Source organism: Hermetia illucens, chromosome 2 (genome assembly GCF_905115235.1).
Source record: "Hermetia illucens chromosome 2, iHerIll2.2.curated.20191125, whole genome shotgun sequence".
NCBI lineage: Eukaryota > Metazoa > Arthropoda > Insecta > Diptera > Stratiomyidae > Hermetia > Hermetia illucens.
The window spans coordinates 34,291,018-34,307,539 of record NC_051850.1 but is presented as its reverse complement, the minus strand read 5'-3'; the positions used below and the strand labels follow the sequence as shown (position 1 = coordinate 34,307,539).

General features: G+C 42.9%; 1 protein-coding gene across 1 annotated transcript in view; it reads left to right on the top strand.

Annotated features, from left to right (window-relative positions):
* The window catches only part of LOC119648011 (receptor-type guanylate cyclase Gyc76C-like), a 405,069-nt gene that overhangs the window by 366,866 nt on the left and 21,681 nt on the right, over positions 1-16,522 (top strand). Inside the window, exons 12-14 of the mRNA XM_038049411.1 lie at positions 4,034-4,366; positions 10,041-10,206; positions 15,099-15,408. Of these exons, the coding sequence (XP_037905339.1) occupies positions 4,034-4,366; positions 10,041-10,206; positions 15,099-15,408 (809 nt within the window). The remainder of the gene's footprint in view (positions 1-4,033; positions 4,367-10,040; positions 10,207-15,098; positions 15,409-16,522) is intronic.

Here is a 16,522-nt window from a genome sequence, read left to right as displayed (position 1 = left end):
TTGGGAATGCCATCCATACCGGATGATGTGGAGTCTAAAAGACATGAATATTTCCAAATCTTTCAAGATTGCATCTGGTATTAAGTGTTCTCCCAGATGCCTCGACCTATTTTGCACAAGTGCTGGACACTGTCCCAGGACGTGTATAGAGGTTTCATCACACTCCGCACAAAACCTGCAGGCAGCGCCCATAGATATCCCTAGCTTCCCTAGGTGATAGTTAATCCGACAGTGATGACACTATGATTCGGAGGTTCTTTTTGGTGAGGTTTAAGCAATCCTTTGTGCGCATGGGTTCGTATCCCCCAATAAGCACCCTGGACTGCTCTATCCCTGGTAGGCCCGCCCAGTGTAGTTCCCTCAACCGTTCCTCTTCATTTCTTCATAGCCATGAAACCGTTTCCGATTCCACAGGAGGGTTCTGACCCGTGTAAAAGCGTCCCTGCCCCAACTTGGCTAGTTCGTCCGATGTTTCGTTATCTTCCAACCCAGTATGGCCTGGAACCCAGAGTATCCAGACCTTGTTGGACGAACTTAGTGTATTCAGTCTCTCAAGGCATTCCCATACAAGTTTAGAGTTCACCTGGTTGGATCTAAGTGCCTTGATCGCTGCTTGGCTACCGGTGCGAATAGCAGTGTTCTGCCCCCTATAGTTCCTTTGGAGTATAAAGGAGACAAATCTGTCTATAGCGTATATTTCCGGCTGGAATATGCTAATGTATTTGCCCGTTGGCTCAAAGTACGTTTTCCTTGGATCAATGACACCGGCACCCGCTTCCTATGCTGTGAGGGATTCGTCAGTGTACCAAGTAATCAGTTGCTGGTTTAAGCAGTATGTCACAGCCACGCTCTCCCAGTTTGCCTTGTTACTCCAACGTGTTTCAAACTTCTTATCGAAGTGAAACCTCGTTGTCATGTTATCCTTTGGTATCAGTAATTCGGGAATATCGAATAGAAAGAATATCAACCTTCCTTCGATTTAGGCAGCTCCCCGCCTTACTCATACTACCGGCCATCTATATCTGTACCTATTTGCCTATATCTGTACGTGCAGATGGAGAGGGGTTAATCCCAGAAGGACCTCCAGGGACGCCGTTGGGTATGTCCTCATTGCCCCACTGATACACACGCAAGCCAGCGTTTGGAGCTTATGTAATTCGCTGGCTTGTGTGCTGAGTTCGGTTCTTTCTGTCTAGATTACCGCCCCATAGGTAATCATTGGCCTTACTATTGTAGTATATATCCAAAGTAGTATCTTCGGACTGCAACCCCATTTTTTCCTGCTATGGATCTGCAAGTCATCATGGCTTTCCGACAAGTGTTTCCGACATTTGTCTTCCAGAGTAATTTTTGGTCTAGCGTAATTCCCAAATATTTGACCTCTGTTTCTCGTTTCACCTCCATATCATGTAATCTTATGGCTCTCAGGTAATCAAGCTTACGCCTCCTAGTGAATGGTACTATGGTGGTCTTGGCTGGGTTGATCCGCAGTCCCACCTTCCTGCACCAGGCACTAGTAACCCTTAGTCCAGTTTGGATTCTATCAGATAGGGTATCTCCATATTTGCCCCTACAGATTAAAACAATGTCATCTGCGTAACCCTGGACTTGTATTCCAGTATTAGTTAACACGTCCAGGAGTTCATCCACTACCATACTCCACATCAGCGGCGATAGTACCCCACCCTGTCGACAGTCTTGAGTGGTGTTCATGACAATAGAATTTGTACCTGTCGGTACATCTATTTACCTGCTTTCTAGCTTTTTGCCCATCCAGAATGCCAGGGTGTTTCCCACTCCTTTGCGGCTCAGGGCATCTTGTATCTCTGTATGCGATGTGTTGCCGAATGCTCCTTCGATATCCAGAAACGCGCACAGTGCAATTTCTTTTGTTTCTATGGCATCCCGTAGTAACCCTGTCAGCTGATACAGAGCAGTTTCAGTTGACCGTCCTGCCCGGTAAGCGTGCTGACAGTGATGTAAGGGATTACGCTTTAGAACGTTAGTTCTAATATAGTTGTCTATGACCTTCTCCACTGTTTTGAGTACGAACGATGTTAGGCAAATTGGTCTGAAAGATTTAGGGTGAAAAAGGATCGTTTTTACCCGCTTTCGGAATAATACCGGATGATCTCTTATTGTTTACCCTTCTAAATATGGAAGTTAACTCCCCACATGAGACAAAGTAATCAGGCAGATTATCACTCAGTATGAGATCAGTCTGCAATGCAGAGCCAAACTGGAGATATATAGTGCCGTTCAAGCTATATTATCATTCGAGGACTCATACCATCTGTTCATGCAACTCTGTCCTTGTCATATCTCTGCGTTCTGCGCATCTTCCTCGCGAACGTCGACTGGGACCGCGCCCAACACTGCTTCATTCACGTCAACTATAAACAATATCCGCCAATGTTTTGGCTCGCTAACATTTGTGCAAATGCCGCAGTGACATCAGCTTCCTTTTGATATGCTTACCCACTCCTGTATAGTTATTTGATAGCCACTTTAAATACAACCGTATACCCACCATCTTCCACCTTCATAATGTCTTTTTACGATTCGATATCCAATTCGTCTTCTGTTTTCTCATCAGCCAAAATCAGCCCCCCGAAAGCCAAAGGTCGTAGCCGTAAGTTCAGTCACTATCCGGTGGTCACTTGACGTTTCAGTAAGATGAAAGTTTCAAGAGTTATAGACTACCAGCCCACAAATTTCCCTCTTCTTTCTCTCCTTTTTAGTGACCTTTTATAACAACCAGGGAATACTTTGAATGTATGTAAGTCCCAGCTCGGTATGAGCCCCTTTTTTATTCGAGAAAACTCTCCTCAAACTAAAGGATTTTGTATATTAGGTATCATCTTCTTGACATTTCATTTTTGACATTCGTGAGGCATTCTAAGTATTCTCCAGCAAATCTATTCATATTTTTTTCTTCAGATACTTTCCAGTAGCCCAAATTTTCGTTTAAGTATTTGTTTCGAGGGCTCCCAAGAGTTTTTCAAACTTTAGGAAAGTAAATATGACATCTTCACATTACTTGGAATCATTCTCCGTTTCGCAATATTTGCAAAGTAATAATGACCGACAAGAACCTTTTACCCCGAATAAATGACAGGTAAGAATCCTTCTATCCTCGTCTTCGAAAAAAGTTTGTTAATTACGCACTAGAAGTGTCCTTGTGAAAAATATATTGAAGCATTATATCCTCTATAACGAGAAATAAGGCAACGTAGAAGGCTGACAAATTGCTCAAAATCACTGCAAAGTTAATCTTAAGTTTTCATCAGTAGTGACTGCTACATTATTATAAAATAAAGGGATAGTGTAGAACCAAGGAGTATTTAGAGAAATGAAAAGGGAAGTATGAACTTTATAATTACTTGATTTTTAATTCGAAGAATAAAACGAGTTTCACTCTGTGAGGAAAGGATTTTTTTTATTTCCATTTCCGTATTTCCTTCCGGCAGCAAGTATTCCATGTCTTCCGTGTTTCTTCTTCTGAATTGCATGTCAGCAACGGAAATGCACAATTTTTCAACATAAAAACGAAGCTTCTTGTGTACGATTTGAGTGTTGAACTGCAAGGAGAAAATTCTACATGCCAACTGTGCTAATTCGAAATCCTTCCAGTTTTTTTCGACTCTGTGTACCCTACATATGGTACTCCATCCCTACACACATATACCACCTCCCACCAAATTTTCCTCCTCAAACTGATAATCATGAAACTCTGTGGTTATCCTTGAATGATGCATGGTAACGGAAAGGTAGGGGTTTAAAACTTTCCCAAAGATTTTTCATTTATTACAAACTCCCCACTTTTTTCGCCCTTCAACGTACATATGCATCACTTTGTAGTTCCTTTTTCCTTTCGAATTTTTGGTACGAATTTCGCTTGTGTTTCCCCAATTCCAATTATTCGCGGAAATTTTTCCTTCCTTGCCAAACGTACATAAGTAAATTTAAACCATAATTGTTCTTTACATATATGTACATCTTATAAATAATCATTTGTATCTTTTCTTTACAGCTAAGCTTAGCCAGTGCCGCATCATACGGTTCGCGCTGTTCAAATCAAGTGTTTACAACGACCGGACGTTTTCGCGGTGTGGTTGTTCGCATCAAGGAATTGAAATTTTCACGTAAAAAGGATATCTCACGTGAAATAATGAAGGAGATGCGCTTATTGCGTGAACTACGTCACGATAATGTGAATAGCTTTATAGGAGCATGTGTTGAGCCAATGAGAATTTTACTAGTCACCGATTATTGTGCCAAGGGCAGTCTCTATGATATAATCGAAAATGAAGATATTAAATTAGATGATCTATTTATTGCATCACTTATACACGACTTAATTAAGGTAAGATACTTTGCTCTATAATCTATATTTTAAGATAATGATTCGTTCACAAATATACAATATGAAGCGATCGACAAAATCCTCCTATTCTAAAATTCAGATTCCCAAATCTAAATCAAAAAGTATAAGAATGACCAGTCATTGGTTTCTTACAAAAAATTTACGTGAACTTAATTTTAGCCAAGATTGAAACAATTTTTTAAATGTTGCCTCAGAGCTACCTCAAGAACATCCTGACCAATAGAATAGTCAGCCGATAGCATATATGAAGATTCCACTATCCAGACGTGCTAGATCTTCCTCATCTCGATCGTTTTTGCTGGCTCAAACTATCCCATGGTTCATCCAGTTATGCATTTCCTTAAAGATATTCTACAATTTAACAAATAAAGGCCACAACAGACCGTGTACCGATTCACTCACATCCAAAAAGCTACGTTGAGTGGTATGTTTGATATGAGCAGGTCCCTAATAGTCTAATCCTCTATCTCCTTACTATATACTGAAGCGTTCCATGCGAACCTTTTCAGCAGTACTTCCTATACGAGTATTTCCTAAATTCTGCTCCGATCCCAAAATTCTGGAACCTGTGATATAAGATAGCTTTTTACATTTAGTTTTGAATTTTTTACTAATCATTTTCCTATAATCTTTGGGTACTCGGACTTAAATTGGCAATCTTGCAATCTTATCAAATTCGGGAAAAATTTAGTGAACACGGCCATTAAAATATCTGGGAGAACACCTAACTATACAAGCGGAGTCAACTACAAAACCCCGCGATAAGGCAGAAGTTCAGGCAGAACCAACACTTATGTGGTAGACATTCTTACCTCTCAAAACTATACATATTTATACTACATGCATTGCCGTCAATAACCATAAAAGAATGTACAGGATTAACACGAAAAACATAATGAACCGAGGAAGGTCAAATTACTCATAAATCAAACTCTAACAATCGTTATGGCCCAATGGTTACCATTCCCTCCTTAGTGAGACATAACTTGCCAACTACACCTATGCACCATCGTTCATGACTTCCCGAGGCGCTTGTACTCCTTCTCGATTCTTATGCCCCGAGTACTCCTGAAACGTCCCATCGGCCATCTTCGAAGAGTGGACCACATGTCGTAGGCAGCAACTGAATTATCGCCTCCTAAATGTGTGGCCTTGCCATTTCTACATTCTGATCAACTGGTCTATGCGCCGACGGAGTTTTTCGTTCAAAATTGTATCAAGTCAGAAAATCGATGACACGTCGCGGAAAAATGTTAAAGAAGGCTTGGAGATATTGAGTAGCAGTGGTGGTTTCTTTCTATATGCTACTTCCATATAGCAACACAGAAAGAGCATGAGCACAGAACAGTTTCAACTTGATTTTGATGTTGAGATAACTGCATTTCCAGATTTAAGACCAGGCAGCGAAGGCTGTCAGGCTGAAAACCTTGATTTTGTTGGTGTGTATCTTCAGTTTGACTCTACTCGCTCTCTTTCCAAATTCAGAGCCATTTGACTAAAGTCTACGTTGAGAGAACTAACAGGAAAGGAAAAATGTCATCGTCATCGTCCACGTTCTCCGGACAAGGCAGAATGAAAAACATCACCGATAACAAGAAGAAATAAAATTGATGGCAAGATGCAACTCTGAGGGACTTCGCTTTCAACCTCAAATTCCTTTTAGATTTTACCTTGGTGTAGCACTTGACATTTCGCATCGTATGTCGCTCTGATAATAGCTAGTAGTTTTTCTAGAATGCCCCTTCTGCGTAAAATATTCTAGATGCACTCCCTGTTGATGCCGTCAAAAACTTCAATGAAAAGTAGGTAAAGCGAAGATCTGAACTCTAAACATTGCTCCAAAATAATCCGAAGGGAATTGATATGATCGGTGCAGGAGAATCCAAAGCCTGCTCTCTATCAGTTCAGTTTTCACGATGTTTTTGATGCGTTCCAGGACAATTTTAGCTATTATTGTTCCAAAGGTAGGGACCACGCAAATACTTCTCCAATTGTCACACTTAAGCCTGGTTCGCTTCTTCGAAATCTTGACTACAATTTATTAATTGAGCCGGAGTTGCCCAGCGCCCTTGCCCCGCTTGAGCTTCATTTCAACGACGTTTTTTTTTATTTGGAAGTTTTTTTTAGTAGAATAAGTAAATGCATTTACGCACAGGGTATTGGACTCCCGCAACAGTATGCCGTCGGACTACCAACCTAAACTTCCCTGTCATAAGAGTAATAGCCTGGAACCGTTTGACACCTTACTTCGGGCTAGCCCTCCCGCTCTCCGGCTTTGGGAGCTTTCAAGTCAGGGAATTCCTTTCACCAACGGGAGGGGAGCGGAGGGGAGGAAATGAGTTGTTGGTTCAGGGAACCCTTTGCCATCTGGTCCCTCCGCCAGTCGAGCTTAATTTTCTTGGCAATAAGAAGAACCCGAACTTAATGCGCAACACGACTCCATCTGCCAGCGCTTTTCAGCATCTCTCTGACAATGTTGTCTGGAGAAAGCTCCCCTGTGTATGCAGAAAGCTGCTAACGAAAGCCGTCCCACCTTTCACAAGTGAAAAAGGTGCGTGCAGCGACGTCCGCCACTCCATTGCAAGACACATAATCAGGAGATCGCCTCTGCCCAATCTTGTGCAGGTACGACTGAAAACCTCCATGCCCACTTAGAAATTGGATAAGGAAGTAATCAATCTCACCGTGCGATCGGTTCAACGACGGGTCTAATTTGCGGATGAGGCGCGCAGTCCATCTGCTCCTTGGCTCTCGTCGTAAGCAGACGCTACTCGCAAAGCTCCTCGTCTCTGCACTTGAGCAAGACTCTTGTCAAGGGCATCAGCCCATACCTCCGCGCCATACAGCAGAAGGGATTGCATTGCCTCAATAAGATGTCTCTACTGCTGAAGAAACTCATCTTCGAGTTGAGCATTAAACCAATGTATTTAACACTTGGTTTTGATTCTATAGTAAACTTGCCGATCGACATGGGACGCAGGGTCACGATTCTCTTTCTGGTCAAGATGACCGTTTTTTCAGCGCAAGGCTCAAACCATGAGCAATCATTCATCCGCTTACCCGTCGAATCAATATGCTAAGTCTGCTTTGCGTCTGTTCAACAGTGCGTCCGGTAACAAGTGCCGCAACGTCGTCTGCATAACCGACCAGGCGCGACTCTTCTGGCATATCGAGTTTGAACAGACTATCGTAGGAAGCGTTCCAGAGGTCCTTCCCTAGGATGGATCCCTGTGCTACTCCCGACGTAATCTCCATCCTCCTCTGGTCCTCTAGCGTCTCCTAGAGCAGGGAGTGCTGCTTACATTCTATATATCAATACAAGATTGTAAGCACTAGAAAAGAGAGCACTTGGCTCCCGAAATATCAGCGGGACTCGCATATTACTCGGAACCTTCCACCACGGCGAGTTTTTGGCCTCGAACATTTACAGAGGTGATACCTATCCGGGCATTGTTTACCTCTGGACATTCATGCTTTATGACATCCTCCACTTCGACCTTTTCTATGAGGTTGTGAAGATCTCGGATTTCTAGAGAACACACAGGCTCTAATCTAGAAACGAGAGCCTTCTCTCCGTTGACCACTTCGCAGAACGTACTTTTGCCAGTTGTTTTCGGGCCTAGTTCGACGGGGGACTCCCCCAACCTTCATTTTACATATGGAAGACACTCCTGCTCCGTTGTGTTCGGGTTTCATCCAGTAGCGGATTTCACTAAGGACTTCCGTAAATGTCTTGCCTTCCGTCGGCTTAATGAGCAGAGTCCTTCGTTTCTTCGTCTTTTCTCTTATTCGCTTTTGGTGTGTAACCTCCTTGTCTTTGGACAGATGGGTCTCTGGGGGCGTAGCCAGTTGTTCCCTTTTATCCATCTTCGGCCTGGAAACTACTTGCAATAGAATATGCTTTAGGCACGTCGTCCTCTTTGCGCTCTTTCCCTAGTTCGCTTTGCAGTAGGCTTTCTGCGATCCGTTTGGCGTTAGCAGTGTTCTCAGCGAGAAGTGGAGCTGTTTCTGCTTCCGAAGCGTCTTCCGCTACTCTCAACGTTCGCCTGTAGAAGGAGTTGCGATCCTGTATTTCCTCCAGTTCCATTTTTGACGCGTTGGCTGACCTTCCTCTAGAGGAACGTTGCCGAACCCATACGCTTCATCACTACCGCACATCTCCATGGAAAATTCACCAACACATCATGCGCAAGGGAGCGGGCCGCAATAGTCTGGAACGGGTGTACCCTTGGGAATATAGGCCCTACCCAGTTCCCTGAGGCCTGAGCTACACTTACCGGATCCCGGAACTCACGGACGGGGCAACGCGGTCTACTAACACTGGTTCAATGCAGAGTAGCTGACCCGGGTCCCGAAGAGGCTGGCTGCTGATACACGTCATAACTACCACCGTGGCAGAGTTAAGCTCGCATCATCCCATCGACGTCGACAGGGAGCTGTCGATGGTTCCGGATACTCTCATTGTGTCCCGACGTATACCGGTCAATCGCGGTTCGCTCTTCACAGAGAGTGTTTCTCATAGTTACTATCTAGGACACAGGTATACTGCCAGGTAGGGAGTCAGAACTACTTACTCGAGCTCCTCGGGGACGTCACTCCCCGTATCGTAAGCGACCCGTTAAAGGTCGCTGATGAACCCTGAAGGAGGGGAGGGGGGACATTGATACCATGCACCCTGGCAACATGACACAGTTTTTGAAAGAGCGCATTCATGTTAGTTTTCATTTAGCAGCTACGACCTTTGCACTCAACCAGTATTTCCAGGGTTGGGTTGGGTTTGACTAGTTGTCCTTTCCAGACTTTAGTCTGAAAGTTTCCCCAACCTTCTGCAAAGAAGTAGGCACGTAGCACAGATCAATATCGGCAGAAAGATGTTTCCTAGAGTGGGTCTATCCAGATGGTCTACACCCTCGTTTAGCATGACATGTAGGTGTTGTTGCCCCGCAAAGAGGTCTATGGAAACCATAATACACCAAAATTCCAAATATTGAGTGTGACAAGAAAAGTGAATCATTCTTCCCGACCACAGTAGAATTCTCGGCAATGAAATCGCAGATGCGCTTGCAAAATAGGTTCTTAAACTTTCCATTCAAACAGCTGAACACTGCCAATGCCCCTACAAATACTACTGGACGCTCGGATGATGAAACTCGCTGGTGCCAAGCAAAGAGCGCCTTCTGTATTACTGTCCATTGCTTGCTAGACGGCGTCTAACTAGGAGCCTTATTTTTTTATAACAAAAAGGAAGTTGCAGGTTGCAATCTCAAAACCTATTGTAGTTCACAGTTTTGTCATTACTAGATCGTAATGGGTATCGTGAATACGTGACATTGCTATGGATGGAAGCGAGGTCGTAGGAGCGCCACTTATTCTAACCTAATCTTTTAATTTTTTCCACAGAATGGTTGCAATTGTAAGACGGTGAATCGACGTCCCCAATGAAAAATTGTTCTATATATTTCGAGTTGTTTATCGGTTAAAAAGGAGCGCTTAATTGTTAGTTGGCTGTCGCTTCAATCCGTTTACAATTATTCTCAAACAACCCAATAAAACTCGTTACTTTTTCATAAAGATATAATCAATGTTTGCATATCCTATTATTGTCTCCAATCAACTGGGCAATTGGTATTAATCCCTGGCCATTTTTTTTCAGGGAATGATTTATATTCATGATTCTTCGCTAGGATTCCATGGAAATTTAAAGTCATCGAACTGTGTAGTGACATCACGATGGATGTTACAAGTTACCGATTTCGGTCTACATTCATTACGGCATTGTGCTGAAAGTGAATCAATTGGAGAACATCAACATTATAGAAGTAAGTATTAATTGAATTCCAACTTTTCTGATTGTTATCCTGATTAGATACGGAAAGAATTTAATAGTTTCCAGCTTGTAAAAGTTCGAGGGAAAAAAGTTGATCATCCAACTTTCTTATTGGTTGTATAAAAGTTTTACAATGATTTCTGGATTAGTGAAAATTGTTCTTCCTTGATTCATTGTTTTATGGGAAATAGGATGCTCAATTATTAAATTTTAATGTTTTTTTCAATTATTTTACTATTATTGAGCAGGCCTGACAAAAGAAGGAAAAGGAGTGATTGCCCTCGAATTTCTTTCGAGATTCGAAATATAAATTTTAGGAGTTTTCATCTCAGATTTTCCCCATAATCTTCACTCCAGACAATCTCAGAATCTCGGCCTAGCGTTATGCTGTCTACCATTCCAATTAAGATCCATTTTTGCACTCTATGGAACAAAGAGGTGGCCTATCAAATCCAATATTACCTTTGTCTCCCAGATTCTACTACCTTACGTCTAATTCGTTGGCATTCCTTACGACCTTACAGTCAAAGAGGAGCTATCCGTTCCCATACGTGTACTGAGGATTCTAACCAATAAACTCAATGAATAAAATCCAGCTTCAGCACCACGCTTGTGAATGAATACGAAGGTCTCCTGTCCTTCATGGATAAGTTCTTTCCACTCGATTGCGACACCTGTTCCTCTTCGATAGGCGGACAATAAATCCGAAACAAACAAGTGCTCTTACATTGGCAAAATTCCCAACCTAGCGCTGGACAAGGTATAACAAGGTTCATGGTCCAAGTGAACGCTTCAAAGTACCAGAACAAGCACCAAAACTAGCGCAAGTGCCTCAGTCTTTGAGGTCGGGTGGAAAATGCTTATCAGCGTGTACGACCCTCCCATCCAAGCCATTCGAGCGTCGACCCGTACCATTACTAATCTGACTTTAACACATCCAGTTCCGCCCATCAAACTTCATTTACATATCCCGATTGGATACGGAAGAAAACAGAAGTTTCTGGAACGAATTTGATTTATTTCTTGACGAACACAGGTCCCGCATAGTGCCCCTATTTGAAACCAGGTTGCACTATCAGTAAAAATCCGGCTTTCCCAGCTTCAACTTTTCCATAATAACCGTCCACAATCTAATTTTGATGGTACAGCCATTGTTCTCAATACTGACGATTTCAAACGGATCCAATACTTATGTGCCTCCTAATCAAGAGTACAAGGAAAAGCCTGGTGCCTAATAATAAGTGGATACCTCAACACAGTTTTGATTCGATGCAGAGTCGAATCAGAATGGAAAAAGTCTTCACCGGTTTCTAACAAAATTTCATCCCAACACTCTCCCTCCCCCTTTAGCCGATAATAAAGATTATTATCAATCCAATCTGACTCAGTGATATCCAACGACACCATCGACCAGACGCCTCTTCAACCATCGTAACCTAATTTCGCTCCCCAATAATGGCTTCAACGATGTTAAATGCAAAAAGCTGCCCCTGCACATTCGTGACCAAAGTCATCCTCACGGCGTTAGTCGTAACGTTTGAAAATAAAAAATCACAAAATTCCATCCATAGTCCTAAACGAATGTGCCCCGAATATTTCCACATTTCTTTCCTCAATTATCGACCGTCGCATCCTCAATGTCCCCAGAACTGGAAGAATTCTTGCATAGCTCCCATCGCTAGGAATCCCTCTTAATCCCTGATTTCTGAAATTCTTAACTTCCATCTGTACCTTTTGCAAGTTAATCCTTAGCTTCCTAGATAGACGAAAATCCAAAATCAACATCCAACAACGCCTTTCATATACTCAAAGGAAGTATCTCGCAAGGTTCAGTCCTTCCAACTACCCTATTTGCTCTGTTCATCGCTTCCTAAACCAAGTCCTAACACTAATTCCATCAAAATCATGCAATTCCCGGCTAACTTCCAACAAAATCATTTCCCTCTGTGAAGCTGGTCCGAATTGCTATTTGGACATGCTTTACCGGTACTTTACTCACTGGAAATTATCCCTTGATCTCAGAAATGTAAAACGATTGTCTTCTGTGGCAAGATAATGAAGGCGGCAGAAGAGGGACACTGCTGTCCTTACTCTCAAAATCTATGATACCCCCACTGCCATTGTGAATGAAGTCATCTTTTTTTTAAGGAGGTGGAAATCTTCAAAAGACTCTGGCCCGAACACACTAGAGTGTGGGATTTTTACCCACTAAAACCATCCCCGACTCCCCCGTACCCCGTGGAGCCACCTTCAGGTATTACATCACGGGGCGGAGTTAGCTTACTTAACTAGGTCTCCTTTTTCGTCCTCACCTCTTCTGCTTTTCGCAGTTTATTCTGGATTACTGGATCCCAGTCTTCCTCGCCAGCTACCATTCTCCGGACAAAATTTTCCGGTGATAGCACTTCACCCAGAGTATTCTCTAGGTTCCTCTTTTCTTCCACGAACCGAGGATATTGGGAAAAATACGTGCGCTTGGTCCTCTGAGACCTCGTCGCAGTTTGGACAACTAGGTGAGGTATCCAATTTTAACCTGTACAGATATTGACGGTATCCTCCATGGCCGGTGAGAAACTGGGCGAGATTATATTTGATCTCCCCATGCTTTCTCTTCAGCCACTTCCCGATGGAAGGGATCAACCTGTAAGACCTACGACTCTTTTCTGATTGGTTCCATCGCTGTTGCCATCAGCTTATGGATCTCTCCGTTTCGACTTTTTTCACTTGCGAGAAAGGAGAGATGGACCTAGTGTTATAAATGTTCATCACTTCGGTTGCCAGGATGCCAATCGGCATCATTCCCGAGATGACGAACGCTGCAACGTATGAAGACAGAACACAGCCTTAAGGCGGTTCTTCTGTAAATCGTACTTAGTTGATGTGCATTTCTTAAAACCTGCAGCGTTTTTCCCAAACTGGAACTGCTTACAGCATGATAGAACTCACCACCCTGCTTATGAACAGCCTGCAAGTATGCCGCGGTCCTCCTAGTTTCGGCATCATCCTTGCCAGAGCCATACTCGTGGTGGATACTTTTTCCGTACTGCCTATCTAAAAGGCCCCCTTGACTCTCGACGACTGAGAGTGATCTATTATAAATAACCCGCTCCAACATTTTCCCCATAGTGTCTAGAAGACATATGGGTCTAGAGGAGGATGGTTCCCCTGGAGGTTTGCCAGCCTTAGGCAGCAGCACCAGCTTCTACCGCTTCCATGGTGCAGGACAGATACCCCCGGACATGCACGTTTCGAAAAGCTCCGCGAACATATCTGGTCTACACTTGATGGCAAGCTTGAGGGCCTTATTCGGCTTTGTTGTCGCCTACTCGACTCCAGATCTCCAGTAGCTCGTCCCTGGTGACTTGCGGAATCGATGCCACATTCAGGGGACGCCGGAAGGTATCAGCACGCGCCTCTTCCTGGCGAAACAACCTCTGGATCACTCTCAACAAGATCATAGAGCACGTGATCTGCGGAGATGATCGGCCTCTGAAACAGAGCTCCTTAAAACATTCCCTCTTACTCCGCTGGATGGCGAGCTTGAGGTTCCTGCGAGGTTCCCTATAGGCATGCTCCTTTTGCCCTTGATCGATCCTACCTACTGCCCCCTGAGCCGTTCGTCTGACTCTGTGGCAAATCGATCGAAGGCTGGCAAGCTCACTATTCCACCAATAATTGGGTCTTCTAGTGGGGAATGAGCATATCCTAGGCATCGACGCGTCACATGCTTTAGAGATGCTGTGTGTAACATGAAGAGCTCTATCCGTGGAGGTGCCTGCTTTGCTAGGCAGGTTTAACCACACTTCCATGAATGTTTGGTGTTCTTTTGGATTTCGGCTTCCGGGGTGCGGGTCTCCTGCCTTGTGGCTCCGTCCTTAGTTCAAAGGTGATTGAATTGAATGAAGTCACCTGTGACAATGAACCTCAGTCTTCCCTAGGTATACCATATTTCAAAGGTAATGAACCATACAAATGGTGCGCGATTTTCGCCCCAGAAAAGTGACCGAGCGCTGGTTTATGTTTTCTAAAGTTAAGAATTTCAAAACAATGGTTGAGATGCGACGGTTACATCCGAATGATCTTCTTTTATCGCTTGCTAAATAGCCTTTTGTCCGGAAAAGAGTTTAGATTTCTCATCTGAAAAATGCGGAATGACTAGAAACTCACTATCACAATTTTCACGTCCAAAATGGTTCCTTGCAGACGTGACGAGATTCCAAAAAAAAGAAGATGATCACTCCTGGGCTGTGATTTTTCTCAGGGGTCCGGAATAGAGAGAATTTAACAAAATTGAATTGATTGTTCAATTTCACGGGCGCCTAGTTTTTACCCCGGGCCCATGTACCCACATAAAATAAATATCTAATAAGCAATAGATGGGGCCGAAAAATGTTCACCCCTGGCACGAAGTATCTCTCCACGATCCTATTATCCAATTTTCAGATTCGCTACATTTGCATCTATTGCTAAAAAAGTAACCTAACAACAGCATGTGAATACTAAAGGAACCCTAAATCCAGAACTCAGTGGGGGGAGGTCGCCTTTCGGCTCATGCGAATACCCCGCCATCAAATGCCAAAAGTACTTAATCATTGCAAATTTGTAGGCCATGTATGCCATCTGCATATGCTGTAGCTTATGGATATGTTTTAAGCTTTAAAATCCAACCCCCACCGATAGGTTTACACAAGCCATCCACTGCTAAGACTGTGCTGGAATTCAAGGCCACATTCCTGAGCTCCGCCATGAACTTTCACGGAATGGGGAACTGTAAATAACATTTTGTTTGCAATATCCATTTAGAATAAAGTGTAAAATAATCCCTTGTAAAAAATGTATAAAAAGGATATCTTTCACTTCAATTTTCTTTTTTTCCAATTTCAGATTTATTCTGGAAAGCACCCGAGCTACTACGCTATCCAAATATTTATGGTACACCAAAGGGCGATGTTTATGCATTTGCAATTATTTTATATGAAATTATAAGCCGTAAAGGACCATTCGGACAAACAGGCTATGAACCAAAGGAAATTGTTGAATTAGTTAAGAAAGCACCTGAACCCGAACAACTACCATTTCGGCCCGATTTAGACTGTATTGTGGAAAGTGATAATTGTCCGGATTACGTGATAAATTGTATTAAAGATTGCTGGGATGAGGACCCAAATGCACGACCAGATTTTCCAACAATAAGGTAAGTTAAAGGTTAAGGGTCACAAGATGTCACTTTGTTGTTTGGTTCCCATTCATTGAAATGTTTTGGCAACGATTTAACATGTCTATTTATAGCATCCTTTCGCTCGAATGGATCTTAAAGGACATTTTTCTCAGCCATTCCAATCTGATATATTTTTCATTCTCCCAAAAAGCTTTCTTCTCCTTAGAGGAAACAAATTGCGTAGTTCTTTTGCAGGCAGTCGCGAATGCTTGAGTAGTTCCAACGGACTTTTATCAATTCTCTTACTTCTGTCAGCGAATTTCCTATCATATTACATTCGTATATGTCTGACGTCAGTACCTCATTTTTGGGGGCGTGCAACGCAGAAAAGTCACTTAATATTGAAAGATTTTTATTTTTTTCAATCTTTCATGTTTACCTTCGTTAGGTTGTAAAGTGGCTTTATCTCACGACTTGTATCTTGTACTCCTATTTGTCAGTTTTGTGTAAGCTGCTCCGCAGTTCAAAGAACTTCTTACATAACGCATGTGTTTACGACCTCTGGGTTCAGATTCTCTTTGCGAATACGTGAGATATTCTCAGAATGAAAAACCGTTTCAAGGAGTCTATTGAATATTTTATTCGGTAAAAAGTCCGCAGATGGATTTCAGAATTTATTATTTTTTTCAAATAGGTCTCCCAAAATGAAAAGTCGAAATCGGCTTTATGAGCTTATATTTTAATACAATCAAGAGTATTGAAGATGAAGATGCTATTGTCCTTGACTAGAAAGTTCACTTTTTAAGGTTGTGTTTGCAAAACAAAACCTTATTAAAATCGGTTCAATGTCTGTCTGTCTGTCCGTCTGTCTGTCTTTTGCCTTTCGCAATTTATCTTGAATAGATGCGATCATGGAGTTGACACGTGATCTGCGGAGAGGAACGGCCTTTGAATCGTCCCATCACGATTCTATAAGCACTCCCCCACGGGTTTATGTCCACTTCTGAGCAGAGCTCCTTAAAGCATTTCCTCTTACTTCGCTGGATGGCGAGCTTGAGGGTTTTGCGGGCTGCTTTATAGGCGCACTCTTTTTGCCCCTGATCGACTCTACCTACCGCCCTCTGAGCCGCTCTTCTGGCTTAGTGGCAGG